Below are 22806 nucleotides of genomic sequence, written 5' to 3'. Positions count from 1 at the left end.
GAGAGCAGCATGTGAGGAGAACCGTATGTTTGGGTGACAGCAGCAGGAGGCTTGCTTTACTTTCAGATAAAAAAGGAGAAAGTGAGCTCCAACAAAGGAGCTTCTTGTTGTGTTCACAGCTCATTTCTTGACTCTAAACTGATGAAAACTGTACGACTTGGGACAGAGCTTGCCTTTTAACTTGTACCAACATGAGACGTGGTGCTGCTGTGGTTTACTGAGCACTAAACACGACATTCACAGAATTATCATGCATCCAAAGTGGACGTAGTTTAAAATTGCATAAATTACGGTAAACTTGACCGGTTGCTTGAAGTAACAACTATAAAATATTTTGTCCAGGGAAACAGATGCCTGCTCTAATGTGTCAGAGGATATCCATATTATAGTCCACCATGGTGATTGTAGGTTCCTGCAGCAGCTCAGCAAGCGCGCACACACACACACACACATTATCACAATTAGTATATTATTAACAGTATTGAGCTTAGCTGTAAATAAAACTGGACATTCTTGACATCACGGGTAATCTACTGCGAGTCCTATCAGACTGAAAGTAGAAACGTTTACCTTCATACTCACAGGCCTCTGAAAGGAGACATGGGCATTCCTCTGACCATGTACAATAAACAGTCTTTTGCATCACCATCACTATGATAACCTCACTATAGTGACCTTACTTACATCTACCCACTTGAATGACTGAATCTGTATTATTATAACTCCACCCTGGTTTATTTTTCAAATGAAATATTTCAACAAATATCTTTCACAATTCTTTTATAAATTCTCAAACATTTGGGGGATGAGTTTTTGTAGGAATAAATATTGATAGGCTGTCTCTCTGTCCCATTCACACCTCCTGTTATAACAGTCTAAATCTGTAAGTTCTTCTGAATGCACAAACGTCCGGACAGCAGTGGACTTACCACATCTGAAATGGATGTGTTGCATTCATATTTTACAGGAAGATGTGGAATCCATTTATTTTGAATGCCAACCCTTATTTTGATGGTCATATGGTGTGCTTCATTATAGTGTTCTGCAAATGAATCTCCTTTAAGTCTCTTTAATAAATAGCTTCAATAAAGACCACCTCTCCTTTAGGATTTCTCTTTCTGTCTGAGTTCAGAAGCCTCATCTCTGACAGCAGTGGAGTCTTCAACCAGAGAAGCAGAAGTCTCCTTCACAGTCTGTGATTTGCGTCTGCCCCCTGCTGGTGAGGAGGGGGACTTGCAGACTTGACTGGACTCTTGAGGGGACAGCTGGGAAAGGAGGAGGTCCACACTCTGGGACAGAACAGCACCCAAAACCTTTTGCTCCTCCGGAGAGAACCGCTGCAAGACGTAACGGTCCACTGACGTTCTACTAGCTGGCCGACCGATTCCAACCCGAAGTCTATGCATCACCTGTGAGACAAACATGACACAACTCTGATGCTGATTGGTTAACACGAAGATACATATTATTTTTTATTTGTCAACTGTCTTAATTGTTAAATGGCAAAATTTCAGCAGAGATACAAATTTTGTTCGGAAAGCATTTGTTAATAGGTGTTCTGCATTCAGTCATTAAATGCATTTGTAACTTATTTATTCACTGTTGAATGTAGTTAATTAAGTTTCTCACCCAAATAATTGATAAAAACAAAATATGACAATAAATACTTTATGTCACAATTAACTCACATCAGTCTGAAGTAAGTCCACACAGGAACGGACTCCATTATGACCTCTGGGAAGAAGAGAAGTGATCCTGAATTCTTCAGGTCAAAGTTTTTCTTATACTTAAAACTTTCCACAAAATATGACTAATATAAAAACATATAAATCATATATGATTAATCATTCAGGTTTTTTTTGTACTTAAAACTTTCCACAATGTATGACTAATATAAAAACATACAAATCACGTAAATATGAATAATCATTGGTCTTTCTGAAATCTGTAATCCTCATTTTTAATTATACCACCCAAGAACTGTTAGTCACATAAAAAGGGATATTATCATTTCTTAGAAATAACATAACGCGGTGAAGATGTTCTTTGTACAACACATCAGGTTGTATTGATAGGTTAAGACCAAACCAACCTGGCGCTTCCTCCATGTTTTATGGCGATCTTCCCCAGAGGTTTGTCCAGTTCATCGTGTACCAGCAGGATGTCTTCAGGCTTGATGCCGTATTTACCAGCTAGAGGAGCAAAAACAGGAACTTGAGGCCAAATGTTTGATGTGAAATCAGAAGTGGAATCACTTGGCTACAAAAAGGCCTAAATACTACATGTTAATAAACTTGCACCAGAACTTTTAAATGCTATTGCTGAGTTTCTAGCTAAAAATGAGATTTTGCAAGAGATTTTGCAAGAGATTTTGAACACATTTAAGAAAAGTTTAATTTAACTTGTAATTCTGTGTGGTGGTAAACAAATACAGTCTGATTTCAGAATAACTCTGCTGCCGTTTGTCTGTCCCACAAAAAACAGGAACAAAACTAAACCATGTAGCAACAAAGAGATCATCCTGCAAGGATACAAACAGAAGTTGACCGCAGGGTCTGTTCCTGTGCTCACCTCTGTTCAAAATGTTCACAATGAAAAACAAACACAAACCCATCCTGACATACTTCATTAGATAAAGTACATCAGTCTGTTAACAAGTAGACGGTGAACTCGCCTGCTTTCGCCACCGACACTCCATTGATGTTCATCGGCAGCTTGGAACGGAGCAGCACCACTTTTGTGTCTTTCACCTCCGACACAATGACCTCACCAGACACATACTTGTCCCCCTTCCAACAATCGGACATGCCGAGCCGGGCAGCAAGCAATCCAAGCACAGCCATGCCAACACTGTGTCTGGTGTTCTCCATGCCTGGGTTTCCCAGCCCTACAACCTGACACACAAACACACACCTGCAACATTAAGCCACCAGGTGCACGGCGAAACAGTGGTGTTGTTATTCTGAGGATTTGTTGCAGTCAGTAGATTCAGCCTGGATTACATTTTAAATTTGGTTTAGCAAAATAAGATGCAGAAAAGTCCGTCAGAATCAAACAGAGTTCTTTTTATAGCTGTGGACCATCACATTAAAGGAAACAAAATTCTATATGCAAACATTTAAGATCTACCTCTGCTTTGACTGCTTTTGACTTATTAACCTATTGTGTGGTTGTTTCAGCTGCAGCATTTATCTGTTTATCTTAAATTTTAGTCAATATCTTAGTCTGTGTTTCATTTCATTTTTATCTGAATAGTGAAAAGTGGACATGAATAATGATTTTACAGTACAAACAAGTTTTGTCCGTATATTTACAACCTGAGCAATGTTAAAATTTAATGAGCTGGATAATTATATATCCAGCTCATTATTCTGGCTTTATGTATGTGTGCGTATAAAATACTCAGTATATAATATAACAAATGTGCCATTACTTCTGCAACACAGATTCAGAGTTTCATGCCAGCTCAGAGAACTCTCACACACCCACTGCCTTGTACTGATGGTACTGATCCATTGGCAGCAGCAGCTCTGTTATAGAAACACTATGGAGCACATTTATAGAACTCTACAGCTGCTGACACACTGCAAACCTTGTGTGCGCCTCCACACAGAGGTTTTATCTTCTGGATCATGACACAGTACAGATCTTAGACAAGCAGAGGTCAGCTCTGATTATTATATTCTCTTTATTTAAAGTACCCCATCTGGCCACAACCACATTTGAATAGGCCAATGTATCTTTTGGTATTTAGCACAAAGTGGAATGGAATGCAGACCGAACTGATGAGAGATTCTGGCTGATCCGGAAAATATATTGAAAAATAAATTATGGGATGGATATTTTGTCTGATCAGAGAAATTAGATTAAGCTGTTAGATTTTTGAACGGAGTTTGGTGTGGCCGGTGATTGAGGCGTAGTAAACTCTTTATAGAAGAGTTCGGTGTAGAAGAACTTACCAGCCTGCGGGGGCTGTGTGTGTTTATTTCTGCCTGAATGCCCATCCGTGTTGAGAACAGCTCACCCAGTAAAAATCGGTTTATGGCTCTTGTCAAAAGGCGTCGCATTGTGACCGAGTTCAACAGCTTCTTAATGAAAGATAACGAGAAGGATTAATAAAAACAACAAGTGAGACCATCTGTCTGTGTCAAACTCGTCGTTTAACCTCAGTGAAACGTGCAGGTTACTGTACCTCGAAGGCGGCATGACACCAATGACCACCAGCACTAAAGAACCAGCTCAGTGTGGCTCCAAACACCGGCTGACTGAGGCGGACAGGTGTTCTGAAACTCTCCTGAGGAACCATCAACCTACCGCCACCCGTCCGCCATGTCTCTGACACGCGAGTCAACGAGTGTCAGGCAGACAAGCGTGTTCGACCGGTGTCGTCCTGCTCTCAGTGGCAGCAGCGCCCTCTAGCGTCTTGACGGAGAAACAGACTTTCACACTTCAGAATCAAAAGATTGTGTTTAGTTTGTTTAATTGTATTTTTTTATAATATTTTTTTTAATTTTATAGTGAATTTAAAACGTGCTATGAAATATTTATGATTTACAATACGTATCATTGGATGGTCATGGATCTCACAACTTCCACATCGCCGTTATTACATTTTTTTAAGGAAGAGCAAGACTTAAATAAATAAGACTAAAATAAGAACATAGACCGTCATGAAATGGCCATGGGCTGGATTAATCTACGTGGAGGCTCCAGATCAAATACTAAAGTTGACATGTATTGACTCCTGTTGTCTCCATCTGCTCCGTGTGCATTATACATGTCCATTCATTTCCATTACTGCTTATTTTGGAAGGGGGTGGGCTGGAGCCTATTCAACCAGACAACCGTCCATGCTTTCATTCATGAACATGTTATAGTGCTACTATATTGCAGTTTTTGCATGACTATGCAACACTGCTGTCAATTTTACATATTAGGTTCTACTTTGTAATTGCTGATTAATAATTTGGTAAAATAGACAATTTATGTTTGCTGAAGTAGTGAAAATCTTGGGAATATATTTTAACATCATCAAAGATGTAATGATTCAGTTCAAGTGATGAAAGGATGGACAAGTCCACACACAACTAAATCTACAACAACTCTGTCTGGCCTATCTGCCACTTTCTTTATCTGTCTCTCTCTCTGTCTCTCTCTCTTGCCCTGTCCCTATCCCCATTGTATTTCTTTTACACCCAAACCGGTCAAGGCGGTTGGCCGCCCTCCAGAGTCTGGGTCCTGCCTGGAGTTTCTTCCTCAATGTTGCTTATGCTTACTCGGGAGGGTTCTGTTTGGTTTTTGTGCCTGTGAAAGCACTTTGAAATGTCTGCTGATGTGATTAAGTGCTTTATGAATAAAACTTTATTAATCGATTGATTGATTTAAAACAAAAGCATAAAACATGCATTTAACAAATTTTATAGGTAGAGTTAACAAACGGCATATCATAGAGATGGTGAACTAAGTCAACCAACTAAGTAACTAGTCTGAAAGTTACTTTCAATTGTTGAGCCACTGATAGCAAATAAAATATTTCAGTCATAAGAAGACAACAAATAAACTAATTGACAATGTTCTTGTATTTATTTGCAGAGGTTTAATTATGATTAATGTTTGTCTTTCCAGCAGTACAATGGTTAGGCCTCTGACCAGTCTTCAGCTTGGGAGCAGGGAACGGCATCAGTTACCGGCTGACATCTCTCCACCACAGCATTAATTTCTCCAACACTCACACCATCGTAGGTGCCTGTGATGAACGTCCAGTGGGTGTCTCCTTTGTGATTGGTCCTGCTCAGCCTGCCAGTGAAAGGAATGTCAGCCGACATCTTCCTGCCTTCCATCCTCACTGCACAGGAGTGATTGGGTGGGACCACCAGGCCCACAGAGACGGTGTGACTGATAGATTCCACCAGTTTAGTTCCCTCTGACAAACTCATTGTCTGTTCTTTGGTGAAGTCCACAGTTCCCGGCCCAAGGATGGGCACTTTGGCCGTCATGGTGGAGATGGAACCATTACGGGTGTCTCTACCAATGTCCCAAGTCTTCTCCACAGTACTGGTCTTCTCCAAATTAACTGTCTTCTCCACACTTTTGCACTCCAGGTTGGTGACTTTGGCGAGCTTCAGAGCCTCTGGACGATGGTAGAACAGCTCCATCTGGTCAACGTTATATTCCACATGGGAGATGTGCTGGCTGTAGCTGTCTCTGTTTATGGCAAGAACCTGGTAGCTCTTGTACCAGTACTCATCACCCTCCCATGGAAGGAAGAAGGCCTCGTGTTGGGTCACCACTTTGCCAAGACCATATTTGTTTTTGCCCACATAGATGTCAGTCTTGGGGCAAGTTCTTACAGCATAAGGGGGGACAGATCCGTATGAATCTTCAACCCACTCCAGGAACTCAAAGTGATCCACGTTGACCAGCACTTCAAACTTGGAAGATGCATACTCTTTTTCGGCGTACGGATACTGGCAGAAGTTCCCTTTGCTGGGAGTGTAGAAGCCTGCCTCGCAGTTGACCTTGCACACGTAGTCGGTACGTTCAGTGTAGCCATTGAAGATGGCAACAGCACCATTTGGGAGGGAACCATTCCATGTGATCCACTTGAGGTTGACATGCTCACTAAACATGGGGAAGGAGTTGAATGTCTCAGTTGCTGGGATCTCTCTAATTTGAGGAGGTTTGTTAACTTCCCGGGAAGGGACAACATTCTCCATCGTGGGTTTAAGCCATGGCTCTGCAATTCAAATCAATGGGAAACAGGTAGGAGCTTTTAGTATAAAATGTAAATTTAAAACTATTTAAATATTTATTCAAGGGCCTGACTGAGGAAGTCTGTCAAAAATGATGGAACGCACTGGGTTTTTCATGCCCATATTGCAGCTGTGAGATGTAGAGTTGTTGGTCAGCTTGGAGGGCGGGGCTGCAGAGCTGCAGCACTGCAAAGACAACGGCAACACACCACCTCATCTGGACAAAGGAAAAACAGCTGTTTTGTTAGTATGAGTCGAATTTATTTAAAACAAAAGGCACTCAAAAATTCTAACTTTTAAAAGTAAAAATGTTTGAATGTGATTTTGTTTTTGAAGCAAATCAAATCCAATAGAGGGGGTAGAACTCTGTTAATGATGTTTACACACGAATGCAAGCATGCACGCACGTATGCATGCACGCGCACGCACACACACACATCATATATCAGTACATGAACTTCAAAATCATATGTATGCATTTATGTTTTTATGTTTGTCATGCTCATAATAAGAGAAAAATGTTTAGCCTTTAGAAAATTGCTTTATCTGTATCATAAAATTTCCATGTAATAATTTTCTTACAGTACACTTACGGAACCAAATCAAACGTTTTAATGGTGTTGATTGTTGTTAAATAGGACTACAAACGCACACCTCATTCATAGTGTATGTAGAGAAGCAGTATTTACCTTGACAGGTTCCTCCTGCTGCGACACCGCCTGCACTGTGTGCTGATTTTTAAAACCTCTCTGCAGATTATGACCTGCAATAAACAGGAGGGAGTTGCAGCAGCTTCACTCCGTTAACCCAGTGTTTACACTTTTCTTCTGCTCAACTTTAATCTACCGTGTTCCTGATAATGGAAAGACTCAAAGAAAATACTGTATACTGATAGAAAAAAATGAAGAATTACAAGAGAACAAGGGTTTTGACCGGTCATGGTCTAACATGGACTGGCATGTATAGACAAATCCTCATTTCTTTTAATTAGACACCTAAATACATGTTCTTTGCTGTACATTCTATCATTGATTTTTGCAGGCTAATGCATAGGGTTGGGCCCACAGATGAAATCGATGGGTTATTCTAAAATGCCTTGGATGCTTGGAGTTCAATGCTTCTATGTTAAAATATGATCAAGTTCCCCTGGAGTGTTCTAATACACAAGACGACTTGATGATTGATTGTTTTGATAGCATCCTGTACACTGAAGGAATCAATCACATGAGAACTCATTTGGTACGACAATAACAATCATAATACTTGTGGTTCAACCTGACAGCCATGCAGGAATTTTTTGGTACATTTAATCAACTTTGACTTATTTGTTATAATGCAACTTTGATGAACATACTTTGTATGCTCAAGAATAGGGAGAAGATGTTCAGGGGATATAATTTCACATTCTCCTTGTGTCTGCCTGGGTCCCCTCTGGGTTCTCCAGCTTCCTCCCACCACTAAAGCATTTCATTTATATGAATTAATGACTCTAATTTTCCAGAGGCATGATTGAGAATGTGATTGTTTGTTGCCTGTTCTTGTGACAAACTGAGGAGTTGTTCAGGGTGAATACCACCTCCTTTTTTTTTTTTTTGTTTAAATTTATATACTGAATTGATCCCCACAGGGCAATTAGTGGCACACTCTAGTTAGTACACTATCTTATATATTAGTGTGTACAGGCCCTGAACACACAAACACACACAAGAGGCCTGTACGCATGCAGGGGAAGGTAGGGTGAGGGCAGCCTCTTTGTGGTGCACCCAAATGAACAGCTTGTAAGGGTAATGGCACCCTGCTCAAGGGCACCTCGGCAGTGCTCCGGAGGTGAGCTGACACTTCCCACTGTTAGGTCACACTCCAGGTGTTTTTGGGCGGGAATCTAACAGCCGATCTTGAAACATTGGACAACCTGCTCTACCGCCCACTCTACCACTGAGCCATCGCCGCCCCAAAGTCAGCTGGGATAGGTTCCTATAGGATGGGCTTTGACCCATTTTTTTCCTTGTATTAAAAAGATCTACCAGCAGCTCAGAATATAAAAATGGATGATCCATGTTTCCAGCGATAACAATAATTTTATTGATCCTCCCTTCAAACCTCTATGTCACTTTCTGCAAATTTACCCTTTGATGAGTCTTCATAAATACATTTGTCTGGAGTTAATGTCTCATATCTACTGAGTGATAGAGGATTGCACGATGTCCAAAGGGCTGCGGTGCTCTTTCCTCATAGATGGCAAGATACTGTATGTTCAGATAAGGTCAGGCTGCAACACAATGATTAGATCCAATGCTATACTGGCTTATTGATTAAGAACGTCCCTGTTGCATAAGGCCACTGGCTGCCAAGATTAAACCAAACATTGCTCTGCACGAAAAGCGTATCACTGCAAATCACTGATGTCATGGTCATCTTTGTGTGTCCTTGAGACAGAAAGGTGTTATCAAGTTACTTCAGTCTGAATCAGGAGTCTGCAAATCTTTGCGAAGGTCATTTCAATTCACTTGACTGTCTGTGTTCATCCACATCAGTACCACCGTGAATACTTCGCATTGACAGTTCATGGACTTTATACAGTATTGTGTTGTTCTGATTGAGTGCACCATTTAGATGTATACAGTGACTGGAACAAGAAGTGATTCAATTATATTCAAAGTTGATGTCTTTTGTGTCTAATTATTTCATTCTAGGTTGGTTTCTGAAAGGTTTCCCAATTATAAATCTACTGTATTTTATGACTTTCCTTGTTAAACAAAATAATGACTATATTTAATGTCAAATAAGAAAGAATTAATCAATCAATCAACTTTTATTTATATAGCGCTTAATCACATCTGAAGACATTTAATTTTTTAATTTTTTTAAATTTAATTTTATATACTGGTTTGATCCCCGAAGGGAAATTAAGAAGGCACACTCTAGCTACTGATTACAAACGCATGCATACATATATGTTTGTGAGTACAGGCCCCTGTATCACACACACACACAAGGGGGCCTGTGGGCATGCAGGGGAGGTAGAGTGGCAGGCAGCTCCTTCTTGGTGCGCCTCAAATGAGCAATTTGTAAAGGGGACGGCACCTTGCTCAAGGGTGCCTCGGCAGTGCTCCGGAGATGAGTTGACACCTCCCACTGTCAGCTCACCTCCGGGTATTTTTGGGGGGGCGGGAGCGGGAATCGAACCGCCGATCTTAAATCATAGGACGACCTGCTCTACCGCCTGCTTTACCACTGAGCCACTGCCGCCCCTTTAATTTTAATTTCAAAGCGCTTTACAGATAGAAAGTCAACAATGCAACAATGAAAGAAAAATTCCTGATCTATGAATGGAAAGGTAAGCAGTGATTCTCTTCCATATTAACATGTACAGGATATTTAAATGCATAAGTATCTGCTGACATTTTTAGTGTGATCATGTTAACATTCTGTTGTAAGTGTATAGCTGAGTTAAAGCCACACAAAATCTTGTTAGAAATGGCTAATGAGACTTTTAAGATATTCAAAAGTATTCTGTCATACAAATTAATATAGACAAACTAACATTTGATGAGAGATAAGAGTTAACATTATCCTGAAGAGAACTTAAACGTCTCATCCAAATTTATATAATAGGTTTTGTGTGTGTGGATCCAAAGGTTGGGTGACGGGGATGTTTGGCCCAGATGAAATCTGATTGGTCCTTGAAGTGGTACTGTTCTCACAGGGCACTCTGCAGATTGAAATTTTAAAGGGGAAGTTTGTGGATCTTATGATATGTTTAATAATATTATTGGAAATATACAATACAATTAATTTAAAGTAGTCAACAGTCAGAACTTTTACATTCTAATGTATTTTCAACCCAAATTGCAAATTTTGGACTCACACAAATCACGTTTTAATTCACTCATTATTAATTGTTCACCATTGTTTTGTTCTTATTGTTTTCTTATTGTTTTCTCCTCCATTTTGATGAAAACCAGCAACAATTGTATTAACTTCCATAGAGCCAAGCACAACTTAAGTCTCTCTGAATGCTCATTATTTTGTATTACTATCAATAAACACTACATTAAAAATTCCACTTAAAGTAAAAGTCTTGGACTAGAAGCTCTATTTTGGGAAATAGGTCAAGACAAGGTCAACTTAAGTTCATGTAAGAGGTCAAGCTACTATCAAATTTACTATCAAAAAGCATGTACAATTTGTGGTTGAAAAATTTTTATCTATAAAAAAACAAAATTGAAATTAATAACCAGAAATATCCTTGAGCAAATGTACTGAATTACTACATCCCGCTTCAAAGTGATGATGTATTGTAATTGTCAGCGTTTGTGTGGTCGTCCGTTAGTCTGTTCATCAGTCCATCCGTCCGTCCACCGAATATTTTCGCAACTGTTGCAGATAGAAAAATGAAACAAACTACACATTACTTGGGTGGCAACGGGGATGAAAATGAGATGATGACCTTGACCTTGAGATAACTAGACAAAGGTCAAATTTTAACTTTTGTACAATCAGGAACTGGATAACATAGAAAGACGAGAGAGAAGGCCAGTGTAAGACCGTAGATCAAAGCTATTGCATCAATCTATGAAAGTAGGTCAGAGCACTAGCTTTGACCTTTGATCTATGCAAGTAGGTCAGGGTAAAATTTTGAATTCAGGGGTGTCACGGGATGTTGCCGTCTCTGACTGCATTGGTTCTTGTTTAGATTTTGTTTTGTGGAAAATGTAAAATCACTAATAAGTTTCACATGCTGGTTAGTGTTTAGACGTTTATTATACTCTTTAACATATCTTTCAATTACCACAAAAAAATCCATGGATATATTGTTATTTTGCAACAATTTAGTTTTGACAAGCAGATGTTCATAAATTTATTTTTGTGTGTCCATCAATCTTTCACGGGCAAGGCTGGGCTTCGGATACAGGTTCACAGCGGTCCACCACAGCCCGGACTTCTCCGATCTGGACGCCGTCGTACGTCCCAGAGATGGACGTCCACTGGGTCTCTCCGTTGCGGTAGGTGCGGCTGAGGCGAGCTGTGTAGGGGATGTCAGCTTTAATCTTGCGTCCCTCCATACGAACTCTGCATGAGTAGTTTGGTGGAACCGTTAGCTCAATGGATACTGTGTGACTGAGTTCCTCCACCAGAGTGGTTCCTCTGGAGAACTGCAGTGTTTTCTCACCACTCATCTCAATACCACCTGAGCCAATAAGAGGGATTTTAGCAGTAATACTGCCCATGATACCCAGCATGGTGGCTCTTCCAATATTCCAGGTGGTCTCCACCTCTGTGGTCTTTGAGATGGTAACAGTCTTCACCACTGACTGACACTCATTATTGGTGACCCCAGAAATTTGCATGGTCTCAGGAGGATACTGGAAGATGGCAACATCATCAATGGCATATTTTACATCACTGATGTGCTGGGTATAGGCATCCCTGTTGATGGACAAGACTTGGTATTTTTTGTACCAATATTCATCGCCTTCCCAAGGAAGGAAGAAAGCTTCGAACTGAGGAACCACCTTTCCAAGACCATACTTATTCTTCCCAACATAGATGCCAACACCCAGACAAGTTCTGACTGAATACTGGGGCACAGAACCATAAGAACCCTCCTTCCACTCCAAGAACTCAAAGTTGTCTTTATTTGCCAGGATCTCAAACTCAGGAGCGTAGTACTCGCGGTCTCCATAGGGGTAGCGACAGTATGGGCCCAAACTTGGATTGAAGAAGCCGGCCTCACACTTATACTTGCACACATAGTCAGTGCGCTCAGTGTAACCATTGTAGATTGCAATAGCTCCATTGGGCAGAGAGCCGTTCCAAGTCAACCACTCCAGGTTAACGTTATCACCAAAAATGTTGGCCGGTAGATTCTCCAGCTGCTCCAACTCAGGAGGAGTCAGAGGTTCTGACACCACGATGTTACCAGTCGGTTCAGGCACCATGTCTTCCAGCTCTGGGTTCAGTATGGAAGCTATGTAAAAGTCAAAGTTAGAACATTTACATTTTAAATAGTACCATAAATGTTCAATAGTCTAAATGGAACAAGAAAATAACTGAATGGTAAGACGAAGGACCTCACATCAGATATTATTCTTTAACAAAGATATAAACAGGTTTGGGCAATGAAATGTTTATACACCATTACTTTAAAACCTCTCACCTGCCTAATGTTGTTAATATGTATAAATTTAACTTAAACTTTGTCCAAAGTGGACAGTCATGTCCTTCAGCATGGATAACACAGACAGAAAGACTAGACCAGCAACCAGGCCCCAACTAGATGGGCTTATTCCAAAAAGGAGTGTCTTGTCCCACATTTGGGTAACTTTTGATTTTAGTGAAGATGACACAAAAAGACAAATATCCCAGCTCTAATAGTTCAGAATGTCCAAAGTGCAGACCTTGTTAGACAACTGTGAAGCAAGTCTAAAAAATTTATTTTAATTAATTAATCATAATCAAGGTTAGAAATCATTATGACATTGATCTTGCAGTTTCCGCTACTACTATCAGTGCAACGCAAGTTACAGTTTATGTACCTTGTATGTATGCCTCAAAAAATGAATGTTTACCCTTTCTGAGCTGAGAGCTCCTCTTCACTATGTCCTGCAGACTGGCTGAGGACAGAGCCAGCAGGGCCAGCAGCAGCAATGCCGACAGCTTCATCTGGAAATTAAACACAGAAAGCTTCAGACCCATAAACCCTACTGGTAAATTACAATTTTTCAGGCATCATTATAAAACGATCATTTTGTATGAGCAGGAGCTATATTCTTTGTGTGTAGTTGAATTTTTGCTTCCATATACCTCTGCCTTATATTCCACGAATGTAGATTTGCAGATAAAATTTTCGTAGTAATATCATAATCAAGCCATTATCATAATAATGTGTACATACATGCACTTGAGACCCAGATTTTTACTCATTAAATGCAGTTTTACCAAACTTGAGAGAAAATTACAAAATAAAATTAGAAATTTTATAATATACAAGATTAACACTGCAACCAATTACTAAATATATATATTTATCAAAACAGACTCTTGCCACTCTTGCCACATGATCACCAGTAACTGTCATGAGCCTAACGGACAGTGAAGAGACTATAAGCAGCACTCACCCTTGCAGTCGCTCCCCACTGAGTCTACAGCTAGAAGCCTCAGGGTTTATATGTGGTGGTTTATGACTCGACCATAAATCAGACTGTGTACTTTCACTCTGTCTGACATGAACCAGAAACCAGAAAGTGATAGAGAGGTTAATTTCCTCAAGAAGTGTTCTAACTGTTCATTTTAGAGTATTCATGGGTTTCCAATAAATTTGGAGCAAGGCAGGAGCTTCAGCCAGTAGTTGAGCATGAGACAGATCTGAACTGATGGTTTCTGTCTGGAGGTCAATTAAGTCTTTTTAAGGATGTTATCAATTAGATTCCATGACAGCAACTCAGCACGTTTCTTAACAACTTAAAACTTACAAGTCAATTTTATTAACATTGTAATATTATAAAAATAACAAGGAATGTACCTGAGGGCATTTTTTAAAGTAAAAAGCGGGTCTAGACTGCTCATACTGAGCAAGGCAAGAGCAGTAGGGAATTCTGTGAGTGGACAGCCATGATGGGTTGTCATAGGAAAAGAAAGTGAAGGGGAAAAGAAAGAGAGCGCAAGAGCTAAATTAAAATAGCATTCCTTAAAATAAAATCCCAAACAAACAACAAATTAATTTGGCATACAGTACTCATGGGGTTTCATCTCATCTCAAGGGAGATGTGCAGAGTTGTGGCAACTACAGAGGAATAAAGCTGATGGTCCATTCAGTGAAGTTATGGGAAAGAGTAGCTGAAGCTAGACTAAGGGCAGAAGTGATCATTTGCGAGGAGCAGTATGGTTTCATGCCAAAAAAGAGTAGTACAGATGCAGTATTTGCTTTGAGGATGTTGATAGAGAAGTACAGAGAAGGCCAGAGGGAGCTGCATTGTGTTTTTGTAGATCTGGAGAAAGCTGATGACAGGGTGCCCAGAGAGGAACTGTGGTATTGTATGAGGAACTCTGGAGTGGCAGAGAAGTATGTTAGAGCAGTGCAGGACATGTATGAGGACTGTAAGACAGTGGTGAGGTGTGCTGTAGGTGTGACAGAGGAGTTCAAGGTGGAGGTGGGACTGCATCAGGGATCAGCTCTGAGCCCCTTCTTGTTCGCTATGGTGATGGACAGGCTGACAGACGAAGTTAGACAGGAATCTCCATGGACTATGATGTTTGCAGATGACATTGTGATCTGTAGTGACAGCAGGGAACAGGTGGAGGAGAAGCTAGAGAGGTGGAGGTTTGTTCTGGAAAGGAGAGGAATGAAGGTTAGCCGCAGTAAGACAGAGTACATGTGTGTGAATGAGAGGGATCCAAGTGGAAGAGTGAGGTTACAGGGAGAAGAGATCAAGAAGGCGGAGGATTTTAAGTACTTAGGGTCAACAGTCCAGAGCAATGGAGAGTGTGGAAAAGAGGTGAAGAAGCGTGTCCAGGCAGGATGGAACGGGTGGAGGAAAGTGTCAGGTGTGATGTGTGATAGAAGAGTTTCAGCTAGAATGAAAGGAAAGGTGTACAAAACTGTGGTGAGACCAGCGATGTTGTTTGGTCTAGAGACAGTGTCACTGAGGAAAAGACAGGAGACAGAGCTGGAGGTAGCAGAGATGAAGATGCTGAGGTTCTCTTTGGGAGTGACCAGGAAGGATAGGATCAGGAATGAGTACATCAGAGGGACAGCACATGTTAGAGGTTTTGGAGATAAAGTCAGAGAGGCCAGACTGTGATGGTGTGGACATGTCCAGAGGAGAGAGAGTGAATATATTGGTAGAAGGATGCTGAGTTTTGAACTGCCAGGCAGGAGGCCTCGAGGAAGACCAAAGAGGAGGTTTATGGATGTAGTGAAAGAAGACATGAAGGTAGTTGGTGTGAGAGAAGAGAATGCAGAAGACAGGGTTAAATGGAGGCAACTGATTCGCTGTGGCGACTCCTGAAGGGAAAAGCCGAAAGGAAAAGAAGAAGACTCATGGGGTGGAACATCGCATCCTTTGGATTAGACAGTGACAGGATTGGATAAATATTATTCTGTATTACTATATGTATTGTTAACATAAATGGCACAGATTTATTGCATGTTTCTTAACTACAAATTTAAAACAAATGGCTATGTATCTAGTCTTACAGTAATGTGGAGGTGTTAAATTTGATTACCTTTTGGGCAAATGAGATTCCAAATTGAGCGAAAATTGAATGCAATTTATCTACTCTAAAATGACAGAACCACACTGAATTAATAAATGTGACCTCTTATACTCAATATTTCTGAATGATTTAGAAGAAAAAGGAGCAAGATTGGAATAGATATTTGTACATTTTACTGCATTTACATTAACTTCACTGCTGTTTTTGTGTTGATTTTCTGACCTGTTATGAAATTACTGCAGTGGCATCATGATAGCTTAATGAACAGGTAAAAAACAGCCTGATAAGACAGTATCTTATCTGCTTACTCTGCCTATCTGCTCTATATCAGTGACCTTCGGTATATCACACTCATGACAGGGCTGGTCGAGTCTCATCTGAACTGTCCCTAACAACATCCAATAAACAGAGAAATGAAAAGTATGTTTAGTTTAGAGTGCTTTCCATCAGCATGCTTTACTTTGATTGAGTAAAACTAAATAACAGTAAAAATGTAAACATTTTCCCAAATCTGAGAGGAACACTCCGTGAAAATTGACTTGACATCATTAATTGAACTTCTAAATTCTTCAAAAGTCAGCTTGTCCGTACGTAGATGAAATCAACATGGAAACTTTATAAGATACCTTATAAACAAAAAAAAGTAATAATGATAGATCAAAAAACCTACAACACTACCAAGTACTAACAAACAGAATGGACCAATTATGTACACAATGTAATATTTAACCAAATCAATATGCTTAAACATCAATACATTTTAGTCTTTACATTCTGCATTGTGATATTGGGACAATGTGTTCCAGGTATGGCTTGTGAAGCCATCCTCCAATACTGTATCTGTCTATCGATCGTGTAATTGTTCAGCGCCACCCCTTGGATGAATTAGATATTTCAGCTGACGACTGGCTTTTAAATGTACGTATAATGACCTTTGGGGAGGATTCCTCTCTTTTAACTTCCTGCATTACAACATAACAGCTTGCTCTAATAAACATAAAGAGTTATCCACACTGCCAAGGGAAACCAACTGGCAAAAATGTTAGAACACACACTCCATCATAACATTTTGATGTGTTTGTTACCACAAAGTGACTCAGTTTTCAGAAGTCCATGTTGTAGGGACAGATGTTAATTTGATAAATCGCCTCCAGGTGACATCTGGCCTGAACTGTCTGTATGTTGCATACTTTTATTTTCACTTTTGTGAGCAATACACCAATGGTGTATCGCTCATCAAATTGACCAATGATTTTGATCCACACCAGGCGACTTCCAGTCCCCGGTCCAAGACCTAGTGGACTGAGCTACTGCCACCCCAGCTACAAGCTACAAAGCGGCTTTGGGAGGATGATTTGGGGTCTGTAATGAGAGAAGATCAGTGGGAACCTGCTCTGTACTCAGTACACTCCTTACGCTAGACATAGCTTGATTCAACTGAAAATCCCGCTAAGAGTATATTGGACTAGGGCCAAATTGGTCAAGACTTTTCAAATGTAGCACAGTCTTGTCCATGTTGCAGAAGTCAACCTGCAAATCGTATATGCATCTTCTGGTCCTGCCCACATGCCTACTCTAGAATGTGAGGGATAAACACCCTAAACACCCTAACCCAATGTGTGCATTTTGTGGTTTCAGTGATGAAGCTTGTTCCCTTAAAAGAAAATTTTGTTGTCAGGTTTCAAATCTGCACATTCAACAGACACCACCCACATTAAACAGGTAGATTAAAGATTCCACTATTTCATTTCTGAAATTGGAAAAAAAAATCAGATACACTCTGAAAGGCTCCATGCAGTTTCTAGTGAATGTGGTCTCCTTTCTTGAAATACTATGAAAGCTTAAAAAGCCCACTATAAAGCAATAAAAATTGTTAAAATTAAATGAGTGAATCCTCATTTGTCTAAGAACATCTGTGCAATTTATTGTCACTTAATTGAGATTTGTTGTGTTTGCTCATTGTGTTGTGTTCAGGACACCAGGAGCATGTCCGGACAGCAGAGGGCAGCAACAGATAGACAAAGAAAAAAACTAAATGGACAAAAATTTAGGATGCATGTTATTTGCTGATATTAATCAAATTTTTTTTACTTTCACTTATTTACTCATTTTGATTTAAAAAAATGAAACAGTTCAGTATTTCTTCATGAAATAATCTTCATCTTCACATTAAAACATTCCTTTTTCAGTAATTGCTTATTCAGTTATTTTTCAGGTATAGCTGTGATTCCTTCAAAGCTAATTTGAAACAAAACGTATTTTTATTTTTGCGCGATAAATTTAAAAAAAAACTATATAACTCTAAACTAAAATAAGTGAATAATAATTCAATTAGTGCTTCATGTTGAAAAATCCCTAGCAGTATTTCTAGCACGGTGGTGTAGTGGTTAGCACTGTCGCCTCACAGCAAGAAGGTCATAGGTCCGAATCCACCTGGGGACCTTTCTGTGTGGAGTTGGCATGTTCTCCCCGTGTCTGCGTGGGTTCTCTCCGGGTTCTCCGGCTTCCTCCAAAAACATGCACCATAGGTGAATTGGTCAGCCTAAATTGCCCGTAGGTGTGAATGTGAGCGTGAATGTGGCCAGGGCTCCCTAGCAAAAGAGATCTGTAATTTCAATGGGACTCACCTGGATAAATAAAGGTTAAATAAAATAAATAAAAAATAAAGTACTTCTAGTGTTTTTGACCAACAGCCATTTTATTTATTCTCCATCATAGCCCTAAATTGAAAAATGCTAATAGGGTTATGATGGAAATCTGTTTTAATTTAACAAAAATCTAATAGAGTCCATCCAATTACTGTAGTAGGAAACAGACTGATCGTCTGTTCCACTGAAATAGTCTTATCTAGCAGCTTCACTGCAGCTCTCACAGGCACTTAACTAGAGATAAATAAAACATAGACATTCTCTCTATCCATCTATCTATATCTCCATCTCTTTGTCAAACATACATACACACTACCAGCTGTGATGCCACTACATAACTTAGAGTTGAACATTGCCGCTCCATATCCTGTGCTACAGTACATGAAGTACAAGGAGAGCCAGGACCCAGAAAAAAAAAAGATTCATAAAATAACACAAAACCACCACGAGGGGAAAAGAAATAAACAAGTTACCTTCAAGTTACCTTGAAGGGATTCACTTATAAAGTAATAAAAGAGATCCAGGAGCATACTTGAAACAGGAGAAATAATCTAATGTACATTAACAATACGACTACAAGAAACTAAAATTAATGTTGCCATTGTGTGTTGTGGTGGCGGGGCCAGGAAAAGATATATGGATCGTCTTAACAGACTCTTAACAGACCATGTCTAAATTCAGGACCATCATGAACAACACCAGCCACCCCCTGCACATCTATCTATCTATCTATCTATCTATCTATCTATCTATCTATCTATCTATCTATCTATCTATCTATCTATCTATCTATCTATCTATCTATCTATCTATCTATCTATCTATCTATCTATCTATCTATCTATCTATCTATCTATCTATCTATCTATCTATCTATCTATCTATCTATCTATCTATCTATCTATCTATCTATCTATCTATCTATCTATCTATCTAAAGGCACAAGAAACAGGAGATCAACTTGAGATAGGTACATACAGGAAGAGAAAGGTATTTTCTGGCACAAAGACAAGGAGGACCATGACATCCTGCTGCATTCAGATGTAATATTTTTATGGCAAACTAAATAAGACTTTGTAATTATATGACACCATTTATTAGCATGAAAAGGAAAGTGATATAATGTAGAGACAGACTACAACTCACTCTCTCTGTCAGCCTAATTACATTGTGACATCCATCCACCCAATATGGGCCTATCAGTCTTTGTGCAGCTTTACTGATCAATTCACAAAGGCTGAATCTCCATGAGAGATGGTCAAGTCATTGAATCTCAGATGCAGCAAGTGAGCTTTAAGTAATCTCCATTGTGCATACATCTGCATCTGTTTCAAATGATCAGAGCTACTGTATAATGTGATAGAAAAATGTTCCAAGAAGTTGGAGGATGGGTTTGAGTGGTTGGTCACATACCAGGTGCATGATGGGATTAACACAGCAGCATTTGGAGTTTCTCTGGATGTAACCTAGAATCTATAAATGTTATAGTCTTCGCAGCAGGTATGGGTATTATGTTCAGCTTCTAAAATACATCCATGGTTAGCATGATATTATTAGCCAATTAGCACTAAATTTCAGTTATATGGATTCAAGAGCAAGGGTGATGTGCAACTCCAGGAGTATATAGGGATGAAGTTGATGAGTCCCCCAATAAAGTTGTGGGAATGAGTAGAGCAGGGGTGTCAAACTCATTTTCAGCGAGGGCCACATCAGTATAAAAGCTGTTCTCAAAGGGCCAGGTGTAACTTATAAATGTAACTAAATGTAACTAAATGTAACAGTGTAATGTAATATAAATGTAACTACTCCTTAATGTTAAATACCGTAACTCTGAATTTAAAGTTTTCAAGTTGCAAACATTACAATTACATAGAAAAAATATGTTTGCTCGTTGATCTGTTATAACATAAAACCTTTTAATATGTCATGTTATTAAACCCACAGAACTCCATCAATCAAGGATCAAACTATCCAATGAATAAAGAAACACATGTTAGGACATTAACTTTGTTCAAAATGTGTTTGTCAAAGTCCAAATAGGCTGAATTACTGCATTGTGGGAAATGTAGTTTTTGGTCAAATCACACTTTTGACCTATTTATTTTTATGCACTGTGACCTTTTATGTTCTTGCAGCCCACATAAAATGATGTAGCCTTGAGTTTGACACATGTGGAGTAGAGGCTAGACTCAGGACAGAAGTGAGTATTTGCGAGCAACAATATGGTTTCAAGACTAGGAAGAGCACCACAGATCCTGTCATTTGGTGAGGACTCTCAGCCCTTTGCTCAGAGACTTTGGCTGTTCCTTTTGCACACGGCTTAACGCATAGGGTTAGAGTTTTTGGTCCAGATTGTGGCACAGGGAATGCAGGACTCATTGGATGACAAAGACCAACTTATATCCAAAAGATAGGTTTAATCCTGAACACAGGTTGGTACACAAAAAGGCAGTCAAAATTATGCAAAGGTATCAAAATCATCACGCAAAAACACATTCACACATTCAAGGATCAGGTGGACAGGAATGGAGGGAGTCACAGGACAGACAGGAACAGACCAGATCTGTTCCTAATATTTTCCTATCAAGTTTCTCCAAACATGATAGGAAAAACATTTGTTTGTACCATCTTCTTCTTCTTCTCCTTCCAGCTTTTCCCATCAGGGGTCGACGCAGCAAATCACTTGCCTCCATCTAACCCTGTCTCTCTGACTTTATCTCCAAAACCTCTAACATGTGCTGTCCCTCTGATGTACTCATTCCTGATCCTATCCTTCCTGGTCACTCCCAAAGAGAACCTCAGCATCTTCATCTCTGCTACCTCCAGCTCTGTCTCCTGTCTTTTCCTCAGTGACACTGTCTCTAGACCAAACATCCTCACTGGTCTCACCACAGTTTTGTTCACCTTTCCTTTCATTCTAGCTGAAACTCTTCTATCACACATCACACCTGACACTTTCCTCCACCCGTTCCATCCTGCCTGTACACGCTTCTTCACCTCTTTTCCACACTCTCCATTGCTGTGGACTGTTGAGCCTACGTACTTAAAATCCTCCACCTTCTTGATCTCTTCTCCCTGTAACCTCACTCTTCCACTTGGGTCCAACTGATTCACAAAAATGTACTCTGTCTTACTGTGGCTAACCCTCATTCCTCTCCTTTCCAGGACAAACCTCCACCTCTCTAGCTTCTCCTCCACCTGTTCCCTGCTCTCACTACAGATCACAATGTCATCTGCAAACATCATAGTCCATGGAGATTCCTGTCTAACCTCGTCTGTCAGCCTGTCCATCACCATAGCGAACAAGAAGGGCCTCAGAGCTGATCCCTGATGCAGTCCCACCTCCACCTTGAACTCGTCTGTCACACCTACAGCACACCTCACCACTGTCTTACAGTCCTCATACACGTCCTAGTTCTCTGCCACTCTAGACTTCCTCATACAATACCGCAGTTCCTCTCTGGGCACCCTGTCATAAGCTTTCTCCAGATCTTCAAAAACCCAATGCATCTCCCTCTGACCTTCTCTGTACTTCTCCATCAAAATCTTCAAAGCAAATACTGCATCTGTATCAGATGCAGTATTTGTAATCAACTATTCAAAGTGCTCTTTCCATCTTCCCATCACACTACTGGCACCTGTCAATACACTTCCATCCCTATCCCAAATCACCCTAACCTGCTGCATGTCCATCCCATCTCTGTCTGTTTGTCTTGCCAGCCTGTATAGATCAATCTCTCCCTCCTTACTGTCTAACCTAGCATCGAAGTCATCATGAGCCCCTTGTTTGTCCTCTTCTACCTCTACTTTCACCTTATGCTGTATCTCCCTGTACTCCTGTCTACTCTCCTCAGTCCTTTCAGTGTCCCACTTCTTCTCTGTATACACTCCTGTGCCTCCTCATTCCACCACCAAGTCTCCTTATCTACTTTCCTTCCAGATGACACACCAAGTACTCTCCTACCTGTCTCCCTGATCACATTAGCTGTAGTTGTCCAGTCATCTGGAAGCACCTCCTGACCACCCAAAGCCTGTCTTAACTCCTTTCTAAAAGTCATGCAACACTCTTCCTTTTTCAGCTTCCATCATTTCGTCTTCTTCTTTGCCTTTGCCTTCTTCATCTTCCTCACCACCAAAGTCATCCAACATGCCACCATCCTATGCTGTTTGGCTACACTTTCGCCTGC

The 22806-nt window shown here is 40.1% G+C and overlaps 3 protein-coding genes across 4 annotated transcripts in view; all 3 read right to left on the bottom strand.

The window, feature by feature from the left end:
- Positions 1 to 314: 314 nt before the first annotated feature.
- ptrh1 (peptidyl-tRNA hydrolase 1 homolog) lies at positions 315 to 4325 on the bottom strand. Of its 2 annotated transcripts, none has more exons than XM_068311332.1 (6): positions 4193 to 4325; positions 3960 to 4085; positions 2675 to 2894; positions 2093 to 2192; positions 1689 to 1734; positions 315 to 1409 (listed from the first exon to the last, which is right to left on the bottom strand). In XM_068311332.1, exons 1-6 carry the CDS (start codon positions 4304 to 4306, stop codon positions 1104 to 1106), a joined length of 912 nt encoding a protein of 303 aa, XP_068167433.1. In that variant the 5' UTR covers positions 4307 to 4325; the 3' UTR covers positions 315 to 1103. The 2 variants fall into 2 exon arrangements, with proteins under 2 accessions (XP_068167433.1, XP_068167432.1); XM_068311331.1 differs by having other exon boundaries at positions 3960 to 4088; positions 4193 to 4324.
- Positions 4326 to 5636: 1311 nt separating this feature from the next.
- On the bottom strand, positions 5637 to 7463 carry LOC137592156 (natterin-3-like). The gene is made up of 3 exons (XM_068310088.1): positions 7442 to 7463; positions 6858 to 6969; positions 5637 to 6736 (listed from the first exon to the last, which is right to left on the bottom strand). Exons 2-3 carry the CDS (start codon positions 6967 to 6969, stop codon positions 5637 to 5639), a joined length of 1212 nt encoding a protein of 403 aa, XP_068166189.1. The 5' UTR covers positions 7442 to 7463.
- A 4175-nt stretch (positions 7464 to 11638) lies between these two features.
- The window catches only part of LOC137592155 (natterin-3-like), a 28978-nt gene continuing 17810 nt past the window's right edge, over positions 11639 to 22806 (bottom strand). Inside the window, exons 2-3 of the mRNA XM_068310087.1 lie at positions 13325 to 13418; positions 11639 to 12723 (exon numbers count right to left, since the gene is read on the bottom strand). Of these exons, the coding sequence (XP_068166188.1) occupies positions 11639 to 12723; positions 13325 to 13418 (1179 nt within the window). The remainder of the gene's footprint in view (positions 12724 to 13324; positions 13419 to 22806) is intronic.

This window comes from Antennarius striatus, chromosome 3 (assembly GCF_040054535.1).
Source record: "Antennarius striatus isolate MH-2024 chromosome 3, ASM4005453v1, whole genome shotgun sequence".
Classification (NCBI taxonomy): domain Eukaryota; kingdom Metazoa; phylum Chordata; class Actinopteri; order Lophiiformes; family Antennariidae; genus Antennarius; species Antennarius striatus.
Note: the sequence above shows the minus strand (reverse complement) of the source record. Positions and strands in the feature narration are given on the sequence as shown.

Coding starts and splice junctions, on each gene's coding strand:
- ptrh1 (XM_068311331.1), bottom strand. CDS start 4,306: ATGGTTCCTCAGGAGAGTTTCAGAACACCTGTCCGCCTCAGTCAGCCG. Junction 4,089..4,192: donor GGTGTCATGCCGCCTTCGAG/GTACAGTAACCT, acceptor TCTTTCATTAAG/AAGCTGTTGAACTCGGTCAC. Junction 2,193..2,674: donor AGTGTCGGTGGCGAAAGCAG/GCGAGTTCACCG, acceptor TTGCTCCTCTAG/CTGGTAAATACGGCATCAAG.
- LOC137592156 (XM_068310088.1), bottom strand. CDS start 6,969: ATGAGGTGGTGTGTTGCCGTTGTCTTTGCAGTGCTGCAGCTCTGCAGC. Junction 6,737..6,857: donor ATATGGGCATGAAAAACCCA/GTGCGTTCCATC, acceptor TTTGAATTGCAG/AGCCATGGCTTAAACCCACG.